The sequence below is a fragment of the Buteo buteo genome, chromosome 11 (genome assembly GCF_964188355.1).
Source record: "Buteo buteo chromosome 11, bButBut1.hap1.1, whole genome shotgun sequence".
Taxonomy (NCBI): domain Eukaryota; kingdom Metazoa; phylum Chordata; class Aves; order Accipitriformes; family Accipitridae; genus Buteo; species Buteo buteo.
In genome coordinates this window covers 5,258,534-5,279,435 of record NC_134181.1, presented here as the reverse complement: position 1 = coordinate 5,279,435, position 20,902 = coordinate 5,258,534, and the positions used below count along the sequence as shown (strand labels likewise).

At 44.2% G+C, this 20,902-nt stretch overlaps 3 protein-coding genes across 7 annotated transcripts; all 3 read left to right on the top strand.

Annotated features, from left to right (window-relative positions):
* The first annotated feature begins 1,882 nt into the window (after positions 1-1,882).
* On the top strand, positions 1,883-6,072 carry LOC142036601 (arylamine N-acetyltransferase, pineal gland isozyme NAT-3-like). Of its 3 annotated transcripts, XM_075039938.1 has the most exons (3): positions 1,883-2,071; positions 2,825-3,486; positions 5,179-6,072. In XM_075039938.1, the coding sequence occupies exon 3, from the start codon at positions 5,186-5,188 to the stop codon at positions 6,068-6,070; it is 885 nt and encodes a 294-aa protein (XP_074896039.1). In that variant the 5' UTR covers positions 1,883-2,071; positions 2,825-3,486; positions 5,179-5,185; the 3' UTR covers positions 6,071-6,072. The 3 variants fall into 3 exon arrangements, with proteins under 3 accessions (XP_074896039.1, XP_074896038.1, XP_074896040.1); XM_075039937.1 differs by lacking the exon at positions 2,825-3,486 and having other exon boundaries at positions 1,886-2,071; XM_075039939.1 differs by lacking the exons at positions 1,883-2,071; positions 2,825-3,486 and adding an exon at positions 3,601-3,611.
* On the top strand, positions 1,985-13,442 carry LOC142036602 (arylamine N-acetyltransferase, liver isozyme-like). 2 transcript variants are annotated; one of them, XM_075039940.1, is made up of 2 exons: positions 1,985-2,071; positions 12,525-13,442. In XM_075039940.1, exon 2 carries the CDS (start codon positions 12,530-12,532, stop codon positions 13,418-13,420), a length of 891 nt encoding a protein of 296 aa, XP_074896041.1. In that variant the 5' UTR covers positions 1,985-2,071; positions 12,525-12,529; the 3' UTR covers positions 13,421-13,442. The 2 variants fall into 2 exon arrangements, with proteins under 2 accessions (XP_074896041.1, XP_074896043.1); XM_075039942.1 differs by lacking the exon at positions 1,985-2,071 and adding an exon at positions 8,998-9,043.
* LOC142036603 (arylamine N-acetyltransferase, pineal gland isozyme NAT-10) lies at positions 1,995-20,135 on the top strand. Of its 2 annotated transcripts, none has more exons than XM_075039944.1 (2): positions 1,995-2,071; positions 17,836-20,135. In XM_075039944.1, exon 2 carries the CDS (start codon positions 17,841-17,843, stop codon positions 18,711-18,713), a length of 873 nt encoding a protein of 290 aa, XP_074896045.1. In that variant the 5' UTR covers positions 1,995-2,071; positions 17,836-17,840; the 3' UTR covers positions 18,714-20,135. The 2 variants fall into 2 exon arrangements, with proteins under 2 accessions (XP_074896045.1, XP_074896044.1); XM_075039943.1 differs by lacking the exon at positions 1,995-2,071 and adding an exon at positions 15,115-15,346.
* Positions 20,136-20,902: the final 767 nt, after the last annotated feature.

Sequence of the window (20,902 nt, the reverse complement as noted above, 5' to 3'; positions counted from 1 at the left end):
GAGTTTCCCATTTGCACCTTCACCTTGTGGTCATGCTTCCCGCAAGCCAGCCAGCCCAAGTTGGGCTTTGCCCTTCGTTATCTTTTGGGACGGATGCAGGCACGTCATGGCCGCAGTACCCAGCAGCCGTGATTGCAGTTTATTGCCCCACCAAACCTGAAATTAGCCTCAATGATCTGGCACAAAGCTGAAATGCAAACGGACTCTGGCAAGGCTCCTGGATCAAGATCAGCCTTTTCTTACCTCTAGTGCTCATTGAGTGAGCTTTGCCCTCTGATGGCCTTGGGCACACCTCGGGAGAATGACACCTCATGGTTTTAATGGCTTGAGGAGGAAAATGTGCAGGATGGGAAGAAAAAGGAGTGAAGCAGGAATGATGGCATAGGATAGTGAGTTGGGATGAGAGTTTGAAAGACACAGGAAGAAAATGTTCAATATCAGAGCTACGTTATAGGGAGAGGAGTTGAGAAAAGCTGAGTATCAAAGGACCAGGAGAAATGGGTTTTGCTCCTACTTGGTTAGAAAACACTTGTGTCTTAACGGGACCCCAAAGTTAGCTGGAACAGATGCCCAACAACTTCACATGTTAGCCCCAGGGAGCACGGCAAGTGCCCACTTCTGGCACCATCTCTGGTTCCAATTGACTCTGGGCAAGGAGCAGGGCTGGGTCTGCTCACACATCCCACAGCGACGGGTCCTTGGGCTTCTTTTCAGTACAGTTCCCACCAGGACTGTAGGTCTGCCTGCTCAGCTTTTGGCTTCTCTTTGTCAAAAAGACAACACAGCTTCCCTGTGGGAAGAGAAGGGATTATTCCACATAGAGCAAGATTCACCCAGGAATATGAGCTTTCTCTTTGTACCAAATTGGCTCTGCCCAGAGAAGCCTGATGAGGACAGGTAAGCCATTCCCTTCAGCGCCTCTTGGCTTGGGCATCGGTTCTCACTTGTGGGGTCAAACATTGGCCACTGATGGGATGATAAAGAGCCAAATTTTGATACGGGAGTGGAGCTGTGTAATGGGTTACCACAGACATCTCTGTCTGGTCTGATTTATTGTCTTTGCTAATTATTCCAATAAATCAGTGTTCAAATGAATCTTGCGGTTGACACTAAATGTGAAGGACTGGAACTACTCTTGGGGAACAAGCAGGAAAGAATCCAGCTGTATATATGAGAGAATTAATAAGACTTAGCTTGGCAAAATGCAAGCAAAATTTGTATATACAAAAGCAGTATGAAACACACTGGAAGGATGGAGCTCCCTATGTGTTAGCACTCCATAGTCACCACTTTGCCAATAGCATCTTCACCACCAAAACATCCTCAGGTGCTACTTGTGGGCAAAGACCAAAGAAGACACACTGCTGTCCCAGTGCTTTCTTACATTCTATGAAATTTACTGTAATTAAAAAAAAGCACGTAAATCAGAGAGAGCAAATTGAGCAAAGGCAGCACTGAAGTTCTTGTGTGCGCTGATTGTGGCAAGGGGCTGCAGGTGCAAATAACTGTGCCAAAATCTTGGTGCTTTTCAGAAACAGTGCAAAAACCTTCTCAGATTGAATGCATGCAAGACTTCTTCCACACATTTCCAAACAAATACTTACCTAATACCTAGGAAAAATAAATATATATATATATACCCGAGTGCATTCAGCTAGCTACTGAAACAAAAGAATATCCTTTTTGTCAGAGCCCAAGCTAGCCATTGCAAAAAGCACGAAACAAATGCAAATGAGAAGCAGCCTCTGCTCTAATAACGACCAGGTTTTGCATGTGTGTTGAAGCAGTACTGTTGATTTTGCTTGCTCACTACAGCTCTCGTGCTCCACCCTTCTGGTTTATTTGTGTGTTTTTTTTTTTTTTTTTTTTTCTTCCAGCTTTTGCAATCTGACAGACTCGGGTGAAAGCAAGTCAAGAGAAAAGACGTTCCCCTGAAAAGGAGCTGGAGAGCAGCCCTCGAGCCCTGTCTGTGCTAGGTGAAGGAGAGCCAGCCAGCCACACCACTGGCTTTAGCCTAAACACACCCCCCCCAAGACACCGAGAAACACTGGTGGTTGAACTGATTTTCCAGGTAAGCCTTTTTTTTTTTTAAACCCTGAATCTTGGTAGCAGAGCGCACCCTAACCAGGAAGTTAAATCTCTTTGAACACAAAACACGGCAAAAAAATGGTGTAATGACAGAGCGGGGAATGAATGCTCAGCTGCTCGGTGTAATAGATACACTGGTTTATTTACTCAGCAATCTCAAGCAGATGGGGCATTCGTGCTGTCTGACTTATTTCAGATACCACACTTGAAAGAGCCTTATAAACTCCCACAAGAGATGGACAGACAGACAGGAAAACCCCACACCAAGGTTTTCCCTTTAAGTAAAAGTTACTGTGAGTGTTTTGGCTGCTGTGATAAAGTGAAAGAAAGGGAGAAAGAAAGGGAAAAACAGCTGGTGACGCCGGTTTAAAGTTCACATGGCAAGAACTATGTTTCTGCCAAGTTTTCAAAAATGAATAGAGTTGTAGTTCTGGGGCTTTGGGGAAAAGTTTGGGAATGAGCCGAAAGCTGAACAAATAGAATCTCCCAAATAATCATCAGATGGTCTTAACCTGATGGTGGATCATTCAGGCTTGCTTGCTGGATGTCAGAGATGTGGCAGTGGCCATGATGCAATAGTTACAGATTTCTGTTACGCTTCTAACCTAGGAAATGTGGGTAGCCAACCCGGGTGTATTGGGCTTGTGTGGCAAGGTTTTTTTGGGGGGGTGGGTGGGGTGTGTTACAGGAGTGGCTTCTGCAAGAAACTGCTAGAAGCTTCTCCTATGTCTGACAGAGCCAATGCCAGCCGGCTCCAAGACGGACCCACCGCTGGCCAAGGCTGAGCCCATCAGTGACGGTGGTAGCGCCTCTGGAAGAACAGATTTAAGATGGAAAAAAAGTTGCTGGGGCACAGAAACCGCAGCCAGAGAGAGGAGTGAGAAGATGTAAGAGAAACAACTTTGCAGACCCCCAGGTCGGTGAAGAAGGGGAGGAGGAGGTGCTCCAGGTGCCGGAGCAGAGATTCCCCTGTAGACCATGGAGGTCCACGGTGGAGCAGATCTCCACCTGCAGCCCGGGGAGGACCCCACAGTGGAGCGGGTGGGTGCCCGAAGGAGGCTGTGACCCCGTGGGAAGCCCACGCTGGAGCTGGCACTCGGCAGTACCTGCAGCCCTCTGGAGACAGGAGCCCACGCGGGAGCAGGTTTTCTGGCAGGACTTGTGACCCCACGGAGGACCCACGCTGGAGCAGTGTGCTCCTGAAGGACTGCAGCCCGTGGAAGGGACCCACGCCGGAGCAGTTGGATGCCCCCAAAGATGGCCGTGACTCCATGGGAAACCTGTGCTGGAGCGGTCTGTTCCTGAATGACTGCAGCTCGCAGAAAGGACTCACGCTGGAGAAGTTCACGGAGGACTGTCTCCCACGGGAGGGACCCCACGCTGGATCAGGGGAAGAATGTGAGGAGTCCTCCCCTGAGGAGGAAGGAGCGGCAGAGACAACGTGTGATGAACTGACCCCAACCCCCATTCCCCATCCCCCTGCGCCGCTGTGGGGGGAAGAGGGAGAGAAAATCAGGAGTAAAGTTAAACCCAAGAGGAAGGGAGGGGTGGAGGGAAGGTGTTTTAAGATTTGGTTTTATTTCTCATTACCCTGCTCTGGTCTGATTGGTAATAAAGTAAGTTAGTTTTCCCCAAGTCGAGTCTGTTTTGCCCGCGACGGTAATTGGTTGAGTGATCTCTCCTTGTCCTTATCTCGACCCACGAGCCTTTTGTTATATTTTCTCTCCCATGTCCAGTGGAGGAGGGGGAGTGATAGAGCGGCTGCGTGGTGCTTAGTTGCTAGCGGGGGTTAAACCACCACACTGGGTCACCCTCTGCTTCTGCCAGGATATTGTGCCAGATGGAAATTTTTCATTTTCATTCCTTTGTTTATATACTGAAAGTATCTTTCCAAAGTTCCCATACAATTTGGGCTGTGCTGTTTTTCATCAAATTGAGAATTTAACCCTGTAGGAACAGTTAGGACTTTGCTTATGATTTTACCTTAAGAATCATATACAGGAACTTGAGAACATTTTGGGACCTCTCGGGTCAGCAATCTGAGCAACATTGCTCCGTACTCAGAGATGTCTGAAATTCCGCAGTGCCTGCGCAGGAATAACAAAAGTACTTGGCTACATCAAAATCCCTTTCTTGTTTCCTTACCATCAAGGGCTGCGAGGGCTCGAGCTGCTTTCCACCCCAGTGTTTGTGAAACGCAGCCTCCGGCTGAGCCCTTCTGCCGTGGACGGGGGGTGATACCCGGTCCCTTACTCACGGGTAGCCACCCGCTGCTGGGGAGACTAAGTTGAAGAAGCAAATGCATCCCCCAAAATGCTGCCAGAGAATGTGAAATCTCCTGAAACTTGTAGTTTTGGCCCAAACTTTAGTTTTCTCCTGCTGCTGGCGTAGGGCTGTGATCAGCAGAGCTGGAAAGCTAAGCTGTGCTGCGGGGAGGCGGCTCACAGCAGCTGCAGCAAAAAAACTCCCACGGCCTTTTCTGCCCTTAAAAAAAAAATCTTTCTGCGCTCCAGGTCACATCTGCTACTGCCAGCATGGAGAGCAGGAGCAGGTGAGGCCAGCTTGTGCCAGGCTGCCTAAATAATAGAGGAAATACCACGGCAGGGCATATTTATTTCAGAATTGGTTTCAGAGGAGGCTCTGGATTGCTCCGCAAGAGTGGGAGGTTTGTTTTCTGCTTCCGCTTTGCTGAGTCAAACCGCAAGTAATGTGGTTCAGATCTGGAGAGTCTCAGTTCCTATAATTTCTAACAGGGAAACAGTGCTGGTACTGTTTTTCTGCCTTCCTATGGAGATTTGTAGCTTTGCCGGGCAGGAACTCTCTACTGAAATGTGCTTAGCACGGCTGGAGCCTCTCATCACAGCTGTAAAGAAACAATTAAAAATAACATTTGTGCTCATCAGCAGTGTCCCATTGGCTTCCCTTGGTGCTAATACTCACGCTCAGCTGCCTTTGGTAGGGCCGTTAGTCAAATCCTGCTCCTCTTCTGAGCAGGCTGCCCATACTGATGAGCACCCTGTTATAAGGGATGGGGAAGATCCTTCCGTCACTTCTTACACAATCTATTATTTTTTTCCACCCTTCTCTCAGAGGCGGCATGGACATCAAGGAATATTTTGCCAGAACTTCTTACCAGGGCTCCTACGATAGGCTGGACCTGGCTACCTTGACGGATATATTGCAGCACCACATCCGAGCAGTCCCTTTCGAAAATCTCAGCATCCACTGCGGGGAATGCGTTGAGCTAGACCTGGAAGCGGCTTACAACAAGATAGTGAGGAAGAAACGCGGGGGCTGGTGCATGGAAAACAACCAACTTTTATCTTGGGCCCTGAAAACTGTTGGCTACGATGTCACCCTTCTGGGAGCAAAAGTTTATGTCCCAGAGTATGACATGTATGCACCCGAAATGGATCATCTGCTGCTGAAAGTGGTGCTTGGTGACAAATCCTACATCGTGGATGGTGCCTTTGGGATGGCCTACCAGATGTGGCAGCCGATGGAGCTGATTTCTGGGACGGACCAGCCGCAGGCTCCCGGGGTCTTTCGCTTCCTGGAGAAGAGCGGGGTCTGGTACCTCGAGAAGGTGAAAAGGAAGCAGTACGCTCCTGACCAAAGCGTCTCCGCTTCCCATAACTTGGAAGAAGAAGGTTGCCGTCCAGTTTATCTCTTTACCCTTCAGCCACGGGACATCGAAGAGTTCCGAGCCTGCAACACCCGTCTGCAGACGAAGGAGGCCTCGCTCTTCGTGTCCAAGTCTATCTGCAGCCTGCAGACCACCAACGGCATCCGGGCTCTGGTGGGGTGGAAATTCACCGAGATGAAGTACAATTATAAGGATAATATGGATCTGGTGGAAATCAGAATCCTTGCAGATGAAGAAATAGAGAAAACACTGAAAGAGAAATTCAGTATAACACTAGACAACAAACTTGTACCCATCAATAGAAGCAGGCCACATCCATCTGAACTCTTTGCCTGAATTATATATAATTTAATCCAGTGGCATTACATGCAATCCTTCCCCCTATTTCTGACAAACACCTAAAGGTTAAGCTTTCTCTTGCCGTCTATACCAGTGTAAGGCAGAACATATTAGTATGAATCTGGAAAAAGAAATTGATTTTCACAACTGCCTCTGCATCTCTCTTTGGTTTGGGTACAAATAATTTCTTCCTAGCTCAATCAAATCACTACCCTTCTCTTTGTGCTTAGCTGGAAGCAGACTCTGCCCATTCCCTACTCCTTTCATCTCTTAAAAGCTTTTCTAAATACACCCAGAGTAGCAGGGTAGAGCGATGGAGCTGTATGTCTCTATTACTTTGTGCTGCCACCCGGGGAAAATCGTACCCACCTCTTAAATGAATTCCATATTATTTTTGGACTTTAATAGCCAGAAAAACAAAGACATCCATCGCTGAGTTTGCTCCAGTTAAGCCATAAGCCTGTCCTTTTTGCTCTTGCATTCACAACACCCTCCCGTGCGACAGTCGGACAGTCCCATGCCTGTGCCAGCCCGTGAGAATACTTATGGATGGGCTATTTATGGCCTAAAACTGATGATGAGAAATATTAGTAGACAATTCTGTCTTGGTCCAGAGTTTACATGACTCCTGTTCTCTCAGGGCCATAATCAAAAAGCAGGATTTCTTTGAACTGAAAGCATCTCCTGTGCATTTTGTTTGCTACCACCCAGCAGCAGACTGCTGGGAATACATGCTCCTCTCGTAAGACTCTACTCTGAGTGTTACTGCACATTAATTATTGTGGCTGAACTCAAATACATGCGCAGAATCATTTTTCTGAAACATTTCTGTTCTGCTGAGGATGTGTTTGCAGTGATACTAATTATATTGATATAAGGAGAAACGATGAATCTTAATCAGATACCTAAAGGCTAAGATCCTTAGTATGAGAAATTACTCAAATGTGATCAGTTTGCCCTCTGAGAAGATGCTTGATGTTCCTTTATGTACAAATCTTGGAAGCATTACAACTATGCACTCACAATTAAGTAAATTATATAAGTGAATAACAATTAAATAAAAAAATCAAGAATTGTGAAGTAAAACTATTCAGCTGGTTTCCCCCCCAATTACAAAGTGTATCCCCAAAGTAAAACATTTCATTAATCACTGCAGTTGTCTTGATTATTTGTATGTGCTAGTATTTTGCAGCTAATGCTTTTAAAAATATAGTAACTCACTGACCCCTTTTTATTTGTTATGTGATATGTGCAGCTTTCTATAACTAGCAGTTAAGAAAAGCTATTCTGCACATTCACAACATATTTCATAAAGACACTGAGTTCCCCAAATGCCCATCTTCCCAGAGTCAAATGCATCCATATGCGCTTGGCTGCATGTGTGTAATAGTCCCTTATAGCGCATGGGGCTCCCCCATCCCATAGGGAAATGAAATGTTAATCACTGACCCTGTAGTGGATTGCAGAAGGAAAAGGGGCTTCTTCCAGCATGGACCAGCAGCTTGCAACACAGATTGTCAGAAGAAACTGTCCCAGGATCTGGCTTGTTTGCAAGCTGTATCCTTCTTTGGTCCCCGCGTTAGTGGAAGAGCTAAAGGAGCAAAACTCGGTGGCTTTATCCTTGCAGCAGCCTGGCAGCTGGGGCAAAGCATCGGGATGGAGGTAAAAGCCCAGCCAGGTCTCGCAGAGGTGTGGGGCAGGACAAGGTCCATGCAGAGCCAAGAAGCTCCATCAGTTGTGGGAACAGACATGGGAAACACCTAGAAAAGTCTGCACCCGTTCCTCTCCCCGAGCCTGGATGTTTCTTGTGCTTTGGGCTGTTTCATAGGCTCAGGGGACGAGTAGGGCATTATGTCCATTGCTCCACAGATTCAGCATGTGAAGGGCAAACAATAATAGGAAAAACCACTTTCCTTTCAGCTTTACTCATCTCCTCGAGCGTGTGCCCCGTCCGCCGCTCCGGCTGCTGCCTGCTTTGTGGCACAGCTCAGCACTTCTGGACCTCCTGCTCAGCCCACCCACGAAAGCAGATTTTATTGCTGAGCAATCGAATGAAGCTCTCTGTTAGAAGGGGGAAAAAAAAAAGAGTCTCTTCATCTCAGTTTGCACTAGTTTGCTTTTTCCTTATCACTAACTTTGGAGGCAAATCCTTAAAGGCATAGCAGGCTCGGGGAGCGCAGTGCTCTCTGGGAGCAGCAAACTCGTTGCCAAAGGACAGGGCTCCTCTTTGAACCTAAGGGGATTTAAACAGCTAAATGACTTGGCAAATCTGACCTTGTTGCTTTGGGGGTCTGGTATCAGCCACAAAGAATAGCTCAGTGCGATGTGATTCATTCAACAGTTGTCATCTCCCCCCAATAAATCAGTGGCTTCTTGGCTTGGATTACTATCTACCATAAGTCACTTCCTACAGGGATCCAGGCCACACGAGTGTCAAGAATGTAAAATCTGTATCAAAATTTGCACTATTGCTTTGCTGCTTCAGCATGGGTGCAGCCGTGAAGGTGCCCCAGAGACTGAAGCACCTGGGTGACCTGCGGGGTTGAGGATGGGGTTATAACCACTTACAAAAGTTGCTCGAGATACCCATACCGTATTTCTCCTTTGCACTCCTGGAGGGCTTCAGTTCTCAATCAGTAACGCAGGAGGTTAAAATCTACTCAATATGGTAAGAAATTTGAGGACTGGATCTCTTTCAGGCTCTCTGTACAGCACCTAACACAACGAATTGCGTGACAGGGCTTTCTACGCATATGTCAGTACAAATAAACCAATAAAACCAACAGAATATAAAATATTATAAAAAAAAGAAATTCTCTCCCCTCTTTTCCTGTTCTGCTGGAGGATAACGCTGTCCCTGCCAGGCAGTAAAGGCAGCCTGGACCTTTAAGAGCAGCAGTTCCCAGTACAACGCTTGCTGGGAACTTCGGAGCAAACTAGGGTGGAAAGCCTGAGCTCGCTGGCTGAGAGGTAAGCAAGCACCCAAGTGTCTGACCTTTAAATTCATCCTGCAGCTGCGGGTCAGCCTGTTTGGAAAAGCCCACCCCTGTGGGTCCGCATACCATGTGCTTAGCACTGCAGGCATATTAGCAAAGTATAAATTACAGCGACCCTGGGGCCGACAGCACACGTTGCATTGCAAGGACGTTGTCCAAGTACAAAGATCAAGCGCTCGAGATTTAAACTAACCCTTTTATGCTGAGCCAGAGTGTATAAAAACCCCAGCTACTGCCTCGCAGTGTAGCTTAAAATCAAACAAATGGTGTAGGCACGTGCAAGAGGATCCAACCTTGGAAGCCTCTCATGAATTTTAGCAGAGAAGAACGGTTCCTAATATTCAGCCTAATTATGAAAGGACACAGTGATCCCCAGGGATGCTTGCAGACAGGCAGAACCAACGTCTGAATTTCACCACTGTCCTCGTTTCAGCTGGGATAGAGTTAATCTTCTTTCTAGTAGCTGGTATACTGTTATGTCTTGGATTCAGTATGAGAAGAATGTTGACAACAGACTGATGTTTTCAGTTGTTGCCAAGTAGTGTTTATACCAAGTCAAGGATTTTTCAGCTTCTCATGCCCAGCCAGCAAGAAGGCTGGAGGGGCACAAGGAGTTGGGAGGGGACACAGCCAGGGCAGCTGACCCAAACTGGCCAAGGGGATATTCCAGACCATGTGACATCATGCCCAGTATATTATTGCGGGGGAGTTGGTCTGGGGGGATCGCTGCTCGGGAGCTAACTGGGCATCGGTCAGTGAGTGGTGAGCAATTGCATTGTGTATCACTTGTTTTGTATATTCCAATCCTTTTATTATTATTGCCATTTTATTATTGTTACTACTATCATTATTAACTTCTTCCTTTCTGTTCTACTAAACTGTTCTGACCTCAACCCATGAGTTTTACCTTTTCTCTTCCAATTCTATCCCCCATCCCACTGGATGGGGGGCAGTGAGCGAGCGGCTGTGTGGTGCCTAGTTGCTGCCTGGGGTTAAACCACGACAACTACCCACCAAGCTGCACAAACGCTGAATGAAGCTCGGCTGCCGCAGGAGCAAAAGTAAACAAGGCTGAGGTCCCGACTGAGGCTTGAGATACTTGGCAACTCAGTTTTAGAATGCAAACTGTCCCCTGGGGTGAGGGCTTGCTTGCTGCTGCAGCCCCATCGCTAGCATGGTGGGAATGGTTGGGCCAAGAAGCAAAGCTGCCTCTGGGAAGGCGAGGGAGTAAACACCGGTTTACATGAACGCTCCCTAAGGCCGGTGATTTTGTACCACAGCTTTATTATACTTAAGCCTCTCTAAGTATTCATTGAGATCAGAGCCCGTTTTGTCAGCCACCACGAGGCTGTCTTTACTATACAGACTTTAAATTGATGAGGGCAGGGAACGCGCAGCTGGGGAAACTGAGGCACGGGCTGCGAATTTCCAAAAACATGTTTTCCTGAAGCCTCCTTGCCAGCATCCCATGGAAGCTCTCGATGGGGAGGTTGCTCATGGCTGGAAGAGGGGAGCTGGGTATATGCTGTAGTCTTCCTGGGGCGATGGGGACACCCAGACCCAGGAGACAGGTTATAGGGAGGGCATCAGGTCTTCTGCTGCTGACCCAGAGCAGGGAATGATTGTTTTTTTCCTTGAAAGCAAATTTCAAGCATATCAGATCCACCAGGCTAATTAATGGACTCGCTTGGGCCTCTCCTGGTCACAGAGATTCAGCTTGACACCATCACAGGGAAAAGGTGCTGCTTCGATCTGGCTATGCAAAATGGCTAAAAGTGGGAATAGAAATTAAAATGAGGCAGAGGACCACAGGATGAGCTTGCCAGTGTACACGTGTGCTGTCTGTTGGGGAGGGAATGGCTTTCTACAACCAGCGTTTCCAAGGAGATCCTGCCAGAGATGAATGCCCTTGTCCTAAAAAAGGGATGGAAAAAACCCATAAAATGCAGTATCAAAGACACATTACTGTTTTTTCATGTAGCCTCTTTGGGTCCTTTTGAAGTGAAAATGTTTATTTCTTATTCCCTTATTGGGATAGTCCTCTATTTTATTACATTTTCCTGTGTTTTTGCATCAGCCAGTCTGAATCCTGGTACCAGTGCAGATCAGGAGCAACACAACTAAGTCAAGTGAGTTGTGCTGCTGGCATCAAAACTGGGGTTAAAGTCTAGAGATTGGGTCATCTGATGTGCTCACCTGCTGGGGTGGGGCTATTTCCACCTACATATTTTAGGTGGGATTTTCAAAAGCTCCCAGCATTCACTTGAGTGCTGGCATGGATATCGGGTCAAACTGCTGGCTGCTTCTAGGGGAGCAGTTGGACCAAAGCTGAGAATAGTCACGGGAAGGTAATCTCTCCCGTCTCATCTACAACAAATGATTTTTGGAAAATCCTCCCAGGGAACGTGCGACTGATTTCAAGGAGCAAGAAAACCTGAGACCTTTTGGAAATTAATACAGTCCTTAGCAGATTGTGAATTGTTCTGGAAAACAAACATCCTTGGAAAAAAGCCAAATTAAATCTAAATTAAAAGCAAAAGAAATCCTTGCAGATACCAGATGAGTCAGTGGATTAGAAGTGTTACAGGGAACCTTTTGCATCTTGGCCACGCAGCCAGTACCAATGGTGGTCTCTTTCAGCTAATGAAAGGAAAAGGGATCAGAGACATGAACACACAAAATAGATCCAATAATTTGAGCTGAAACTAAGGCCTTTGTTTTGTAAAAGATGGTAAAAGAAACCAAAAGCCGCTGAATATGCCGTGAATGTATCCTTAGTAATTATAAATTTCTCTGACCCTTAGGTTAGAAAAATTAAGTTCCTTCCTTTTAACAGCCAGGGTCAAAGCTCTGTCTGAACTCCACAGGGAAACTAAAGTGATTAAGAAAACAACAATCTACTTCACATAGATGCTTGTCTAAAATGGTGGCACACTGAGATGTTAATCCCAGTTAACTAAAGCCATGAATGTAAAACCTTCCAGTTAAATTACCCGTGGGATAAATAAAGAATTGCTTACCTGTTACGGTAAAAGAAACAGTAAGAAATTGCTTTGAATTTTATGCCGGTATGGTGTAGCAGCTTTTCTGCAAACCTGTTTGTCAGTTTTATAAATTTTTTGTCATGTGGGACCCTCATCCAGGGCCAGAGACTCTGTTGTGCCATGTGCCGTGTCTTCCCATAGGAAAGACATCCACCTGGCTTGAAGGCAACATCTGAGAGAGAGAAAGCATTACTGTCACCTGCTCCTATCCTCGTCTCTTTTTTAAGAAATTGAGATGACACAGGCAGGTCTAGCCTGCATTCATCTCCTATCAAGGGCACAGGTTTCTTTCAAATCCTCAATGAAATGGCCTAGGCTACATTTGCAGGCTGGTTAACCTGTGCTACAGAAATAGGAGTAAACCCCTTGAGAGCCGCACAACAGTAACTGGCTATTTTTCTGCTCACACAGGCAAAATGAACATTCAAGACTATTTAGCAAGAATTTCTTACCATGAGTCCCATCAGGATGCAGACTTACAAACCTTAACAGTCATCTTCCAGCATCACATCCAGGCAATTCCTTTTGAAAACCTCAGCATGCATTGTGGGGAGACCATCGAACTGGATTTACAATCTATTTACAATAAGATTGTGAGAAAGAAACGTGGTGGATGGTGCCTGGAAAGCAACTACCTTCTGTTTTGGGCCTTGCAAGAATTAGGGTACGACATCTGTATTCTTGGAGGAAACAGTTATGAACCTGCCACGAAGACATACACTTCTGAGATAAATCATATCCTACTGAAGGTGGTGATCAAGGGAAATTCCTACATAGTAGATGCGGCTTTTGGCGGTGCCTACCAGGCGTGGCAGCCATTGATGTTGATTTCTGGGAAGGATCAAGCCCAGACCCCTGGCATCTTCCGCTTCATGGAAGACAACGGCACCTGGTACTTTGAGAAAGTGAAAAGGAAGCATTATATTCCCGAGCAGCAAAGTGTCCCTTTCACTGATACTCCAGAACTGGGGAATATCAGAAAAATATATACATTCACTCTCAAGCCGCGACATATAAATGACTTCCAGGAGCTAAACGCATACCTACAAGTGTCTCCAGATAACATACTTAGGAAGAAGTCGATCTGCACTCTCCAAACCACTGAAGGGCTTTATGCCTTAGTTGGATGGACCTTCACTGAGATGAAGTATAACTACATGGAGGACATGGACCTGGTGCAGATCACAACTCTTACAGATGAAGAGGTTGAGAAAACACTGAAAGACAAATTCAATATAGTGCTGGAGAACAAACTTGTACCAGTAAACGTTCGTGGCTTGCCACCTAATTTAGTGGATACAATCTAATTCTAACGCTGTGCTAGATGGTCTTTAAATATGCAATATAAAAAGTTCTACAATTAACATTAATAACATTAATCTGATTCTAAAGCTGAGCTAGTCAGATGAACTAAGCTTGGTAAATTCAGGTACATTGCCAATTAAATGCACATATCAATTGCATATTTTTTCTTGAGCTTCTCCTTCTTTAGAAACTGAGACATCTTACTACCTCTAATTTGCTCATATGGAAATTGCTTTTTGACTCCATAACATTTTGTTCCACCTCTCTGGATCTGATTTTATTTCAGATATATTTTGTGGCAAAGGAGACCAAAATGATACAGAAGGAGAAGCTGTGTTACCATTTTACACAAAAGACCTCTAACCTTTTTAGGTATTATTTCCAGCCTTCTCAACAGAGTTTGAAAAATTATTCACTTCCTTTAACAGTCTGAAATAGAAAGTTGAGCTGAATTTGGCTTTCAAAGACCTCATAAAAAAAGAGAAAGGTTAAGACTTTCTCAAAACAAGCCACTGTTAGGTGCTGATTAGCTTATGATGAAATAAGTTGAAAGACTTGAGTCCTATTTCCTTACCAGAAATTGACTTAAAGTGAGCTATTTATGCAAGGGCACTTAAAAAGCCCAAAAGCTCTCTAATTTTGAGTGTCCAATTTTTCTGAGTCTGATTTTTCTGTGTCTTTGAAATCGAACAAAATCAATAGAAGCTGAGACAATTCAACAGTTCTTAAAAATCAGGCTTTTGGTATTAAAAAATGGAAACAATCAAAGTTAGATCAACCTTTGCAAACTATAATCTAAACTTCTGGGACCTAACCTTCCCGTGATGTCAAGTGGACGTGACAGTATTATAGACAAAACTCTTCATATTAATTACAAACAGTATTCTGCACAACAGCTACCTTAAATAGGTAAAACTGCAGATGCGAAAGAAAACGCTGGGAAGTTGGGGCACGCCACTGGTGTGGTTTCACATCGTTACACGTAACTCAACAGCCTTTTCACTTTATGATACCCGTGGCAGGTGCTGTACAGGGTGTGTCAGGAAGGAGGGCGACAGGAGAGCACCCGTCCTCGCCCAAGGAAAAGACTTTGACCCCTGTATTAGTCAACCACAGACTCACGGGGTACCTGAAGTGCTTAAAACTCATGTGCTTTCTCAGATGCAGTCTAATGGCTCTTTGCCTTCTCGAAAGGGACCTCCAAGTTTCCACCTCTGTCAGATGAAGAGGAGACATGCTCGACAGGGACAGAATGTAATAAACAGCCCTGCAACACAGTGAAGATGCAGAAGGCCAAGTTTTAGAGAGGAAATGCATTACTTTGTTCTCACACACAACATTGTGCCAATACATATTTGTCATTGTATTCGTTAGGTGTGGCATCTCCAGAATAACTACCCGCTGCAGTTGAAGCTTCAAACAGATTGAAAAAGTTCCTTTGTGGGCAAAGAAAGGTCATTTTGTGCTTCTGTGGAGCACGGGAACGCGCAGCCTGCAATACCTTGGCAATTTGATGTACCCACAAGGAAACAGATGACTATCCTCCATCGCAAAGTGCTGGCTTGCAAGATAACAATAATTTCATTTAAAAAAAGTTACAGAGCTGTTTGCAACTTTCTACTGTAATTATTTTACATGGAAAACAAGTTCAGTCTGGTCTTAACCAGGGGAAAACATAAACATCTACTAATAGAGAAGAAACAAAGTTTAATTTGCTCATGGATCAGTGAAGTCCAAAAATGTGCATTCATTTTGAGTGGACTCTGCCCTTTCTCGGCATTTAAGATTCAGGAGTGAGGGCCAGTGGAGCTTAGAGAGGAAGACAGCCCTCACAATTTGTATCCACTCCTGGCTTTACTGACTGCTGCCCCAGTAATAAAAACCCAGAAGCTGAATACATCAATAAATAAATAAGGCTTTTTTAAGAGGTAAGTTTATTTTCTCAAAAACCCCCTCCAAACAAGAAAAAAAACCCCTGGTTTCTTTATGATGGTAAAGGTCATGGCAATAACATAAGGAATATTCTCTTTAAGAAAGATGTTATAAAAATGTACGGATATAGAGCTAAAATATCACCTGCTAAATATGGGCTCTTAAAGAGGGCAAAACAGTGATAATGCAATTTCAATTCTTCTATCTTTAGCTCTTCAGGAGAAGATCCACTTGACTGTGAGAGAGATGCTTTTGTTTAGATACAATAGTAGATAAAAATTTAGAACTACAACCTTGCGTTGGAAGTTATTCTGTTAGATTTTTAACTTTATTTAAATATATTGCTGTCATGGTTTAGCAAATGTAAAGGAAGCAAAAGAGCAATCTAATAATCAATAGATTCTGCTTTATGGGAATAAAATTACAGTCCTTTAAAAAAAAAAAAAGAAATTACAAACTGTGGTTTGCATATCTCAGAAAGTCCGTGTGCTGATGTATTATGATAAAGGTAGACTGATAATGTATTTTAACAGTGGAATTTCTGATAGTGTGTATAGTCCTGATAAAGAATATTTTTATATGAGCACCTTCATTTGCGTGTTTAGAAATAGTTCTTTAAAGTTCTTCTGCTGATATTTTTCTCTGCATAAATCATAGCCACATTTGTGGAACTACCTGTTCAGTATCTAGCTTTTCATCTCATCTGCTCGCAATTCAAAAGAACGGTAGCTTTCATCTCCTACAGTCGAGATCTAACGCTGATCAATCATATTATGGAGCTGCAGAGAGAAACTACAAATAATAGAAACTCGAGAACCAGCTTTATGCTGGTGTGATCTATTTAGCATTTACAATTTGAGCAGGTAGGATCAGATAGACTTGGATTCTGCAAATCAAAAGTCCCATAAGTCTTATGTTATACTTAACAAATATTACATTGAGAATATCCTCCAACAATACACTTAGATATCACTGGAAGTTAAATTTCTTTCCGTAGAAGATAACACGCAGTTTTTGACGGGGCTCTCCATTCACTTTGGACAGCTGCTTCTATACCATGCATATGCACATCATGAATCTGTCACTGAAAATCATCTTGAGAAATTCTAGTTTGCAGTAAACATTCAACGGTTCACCACTGAATTTATCTGAATGCAGTAGTCTTCCTGAGTCGCTAATATTAAGTGTCTAAACCTCAGCTTACTGTATGCACAAAAGATTTCCGAGTAGCTTTGTGGGTTGTCAAGAAGCTAAATATTTGTAGTAACCTTAGGCTGCTCAAACCCTTAATGCTTTCTTTGCAAAGGTTCAAGCCTTCAAAACATTTTGTGCCCAGCTCCATACCCAAGCAGACGATCTACAGTGTATTTTACAAACAGTATCTATGGGATACCTATGAGCATCCAGCTCGTAATGGTGGCCAGCAGACTGTGATGGGCCATTGCGAAAGCCAGATGACTGTGCGTGGCTTTCCACGGTACTAGAAGGCAGAAAATAAGTCAAGTAGTTCCTTATCCAGCAATCTTGTTCATGAGAAGTCCTGCCAAGGCAGGCCAGGAGGTGGGCACTGTTGGCGGCCAGACAGACCAGGGATGCATTACCGGAGGCTTCAGTAATTCTCAGTTATGCCTCCTCTGGAAGGAATAAAGTAAGTTTTGAGAAAGGCCAGGACTAGAGAGATGTAAAGCAGCCCCTGTCCATTTTCAGGGCACCCTGCAAGATGCGGGGTACAGCAGGGAGTAGAGATCTGGTCGTTGTCTTTTAGGTCACTCGCCTCCATTCAGATTCATTATTCCAACACCAAAACGAGTTTGTGCAACACTCAGAGCAGACAAGAGACTCAGTGGTCTGCAACTCTTGCAAAGGTCAGAGGTTTTTTTCAGTCATAATTATCTGAATAAAACTTGACACTTTACAAAATGTGCAGGGAGTATCATTTTCACTTTTTCTAAGTGGCGAAAGAGGGACGTGTACCGCATGAGCAATTCATTTACCGTCACGTAGATCGGTGGCAGACTCATGAAAAGAACATGTGAATCCTGGCTCAAATTATCTTCCTTCCAACTGGCAGACGACATTGCTTCCCCCACCGACACTCCTTTCACTGAACAGTGGATTTAGACTGGTTTTCACGAACGCTCCTGAACACTCCCTAGCGTGATCTTACATTTCTTCTTAACCCCACTGTTACAATGCAAATAGAGCAAATCCCCGTTTCCCAGCCACCGCATATCAAGCTGAAATTGCATCAGCTGTTTGCCATAGGGATCACTCTAAGACAAAAAGCAAACCCTCACGTGCACTGCTCTTCTTTGCTCGGGGAACCATTTGATATTAATACTTGTTACCTTCAAAAACTGTTCTGATGAGGTTCAGTAGATTAAAGCATCTTTGCTAGCAGCAGCCTGGGCAGTTTTTCACACCATCATAAATCATTGATGTAAAGAAACAAAACAAAACCCAAATGCAATTCCTTCCTTTACAGGTGACATGAACCTTGAAGAGTATTTTGCAAGAACTGGCTATAAAGGTTCCCTTGAAAAACAAGATTTGGAAACCTTAACCGATATATTCCAGCACCACATCCGTGCTGTTCCCTTCGAAAACCTCAGCATCCACTGCGGGGAGAAAATTACTTTGGAGTTCGAGCACGTTTATAACAAAATCGTGCGGAGGAAGAGGGGTGGCTGGTGCATGGAAAACAACCAGCTGTTGGGTTGGGTCCTGAAACACCTGGGGTACGACACCAGCTTTCTGGGAGCGTATGTGTTCAATCCACATCAAAACGCGTATGCTACCATCATGACCCACCTCCTTGTAAAGGTAGTTATTGATGGCAAAGCCTATATTGTTGATGGAGGCTTTGGTGTATCCTATCAGATGTGGCAACCGATGGAGCTTGTGTCGGGGAAAGACCAGCCCCAGGCTCCCGGTGTCTTTCGCTTCACGGAAAAAAATGCCATCTGGTACCTTGAGAAAATGAGACGGAAACAATACATTCCCAATCAAAATTTCTCTAATTCTGATCTTCTGGAGAAAAAAGAGTGTCGGAAAGTTTATATGTTCAATCTGGAGCCACGGACAGTGGAAGAGTTCCGTTTCCAGTGCACGTACCTTCAGACATCTCCAGACTCCCTCTTTACAAAGAAGTCCATCTGCACCCTCCAGACCACTGATGGCTTTCGAGCGCTAATTGGGTGGACACTCACTGAGACCACATACAACTACAAGGAAAATATGGATCTGGTGGAATTCATAACTCTCGAAGATGAAGAGGTGGAAAAAACACTCAAAGAGAAATTCAACGTAACCCTAGATAGAAAACTTGTCCCAATTAATGTCAAAGGATTTTATACAATCTAGATGACAAGAAAAACCTACAATAATGCTACATATGTACAGTACCTTCCACTGTCTGCACAATCACTACTGTAAGATTATGGGATTCTCTTGCAGGCGATTGAAGGAAAAGTACATTAATACCAGATTAAAGTGAAATTCGCTCTGGGAGAAATCAGGAATTTAAGACTCTTCTGTCAGGTAGAATTATTTGCTGTGAGATGACTGCAGTTCAATTTTTGGCACAAATGTAGGATCTGATTTGAATCTGGTTATAAACTTGGGTAATAAATATGTCTGGGAAATTTTGGAGTGCCTATAGCACATAAATAGGAGTATGGATTATTAATTGTGATATGCTGCCAACACATTTTCTATGGTTATTATAGGGAGAAAAGTCACATATGAACATTTAGACAATGAAGTGAACATTTAGAACTTCATTTTTCACAAGATCTAACCACTTGCAGCTCATCTCATTTCTCTACCTTTAATGTAAGTAAAACAATGTCACCTTTGAAAGGAGCATTAGGAGGCATAATTCTCCCACTGTCATCCTTAGACAAAACATAGTACAAAATGAAAATTATCATCATGTGCATCCCTTTTGTCATTGCGGCAGTAAACTGCCCAAAGTAATTTTTGGTATGTACGTTATTTTCTGGTGAAGCAAGTTGTATATATTGCACCATTACTGTGGCTGATGGGCTCTAAGGAGATACCTACAAGCTTTGCTTCTGATAAGTAATCATCCTATAAAGGGTGAATGGTGCTTAAATGTCACAACTGGCTTAGATTTACTTGTATCTCAAAAGGGGTGGAAATTTTATATTTTTAGCATTGCAAGTATAACAAAGGTAGAACAATGAAGCTAATCCCACTATACCCTTAATATTGCCCTCTTTGTATATAGCAGATATGGGAGTCCATATGGCTGTCCTGAATGAGTACCACTTAGCACAGGAGCTTTAGTGTCACAAGTGAGTTCATTCATCTGTATCAAAGTGAAAAAATCAAGGAGCCAGTCAAATCTGAAGGAAACCCTTTCTTTAGAATTATTTCACAATCACGTTTCCCCATTTTTTTAATTTTACTTTTTTTTTTTTCAAAAAGCCCAAACAAGGAAACTACTGAGAAAGGGGAAACATTCTCAAATGCATTGAAAAAAATAGCAGTAACACTGAAAAACACCTTTTCTCCCCAATCCTGAGTATTGGGCAAATGTTGATTCCTCTCACTGATAGTGTGTCTTTTTGCTCAGAGACATCATCTGACCATAAATCTCATAAATGCTGTAAATGTATACCTGAAAATAAATAAAGGAAAATAAAAACATAAAGAGTTGCTGGAAATACAACCTCCACCCCAAATGCATGACTCCTGCACACACCATTTGCAAGGTAAACGAGGTCTGTTCAATCATGCTATCGATCTGCTGGCCAACCCTCCCCACCACAAACATTTTGAAGCAAACCGGCCAATATCGAACAAATTTGACAGCAGTGTTGGAGACGGTAAGTTCCTACAGGTTCCTGGACAAAGAGCTTGTAGGCTGAGGAAGAGGACGATCACCGAAGAGGAGGCCCAGTAGTCACCTCCTCTGCTGGGCTCAGCAGCCAACAGCTCTGGGGTGGCCACGGTGCGAGCCGGCTCTTCCCTGCCGACCGGCTGTGGTGGTAGCTGGTGACCGGGATGCACGTGTACCTGCACAGGGACAAGGAACCAAGGGCCAAGCAGGAGGCTTGAAAGATCTTACTGAGGTGGGAACAGAGTTTTTTTCTATAAATAATGGAACTAAGGACTTTTGTTCTCTAATTTGTGTTCATATTATTCTCTCACACTAAGGTCCCATTAAGGTTTTTTACTCCTTTCTAAATGACTGATCAAACTGAGGTGTTTCCCGAGACCCCAAGGAACATTATGAGCTTTAAAACACTCACCACCTCCATTCTAGCTGAAAGAAATTCCCATCTGCATTCACCCAGGTCACCAAACCATATTTCTCTATGCAATGAACTAGTTGTTTTCCGGTGCTGCTGCCTCTTCTCTAGAGCACAGCTATTAACAGACTGGTGATTTTGCCTCCTCTAGAGATGTTCCTGCTGTTGCTCCCAGGTAATTACTCAGGTTACGGTATGCAAGGGTTTCTTGGGCAGAAGTCTACAGACTCATATTGGTATTTTTAACTGTGCCTGCAATGATGGGACTCAACT

Excerpts from the sequence above, each read along its gene's own strand:
- LOC142036603 (XM_075039944.1), top strand. The coding sequence starts at position 17,841 with ATGAACCTTGAAGAGTATTTTGCAAGAACTGGCTATAAAGGTTCCCTT.
- LOC142036602 (XM_075039940.1), top strand. The coding sequence starts at position 12,530 with ATGAACATTCAAGACTATTTAGCAAGAATTTCTTACCATGAGTCCCAT.
- LOC142036601 (XM_075039938.1), top strand. The coding sequence starts at position 5,186 with ATGGACATCAAGGAATATTTTGCCAGAACTTCTTACCAGGGCTCCTAC.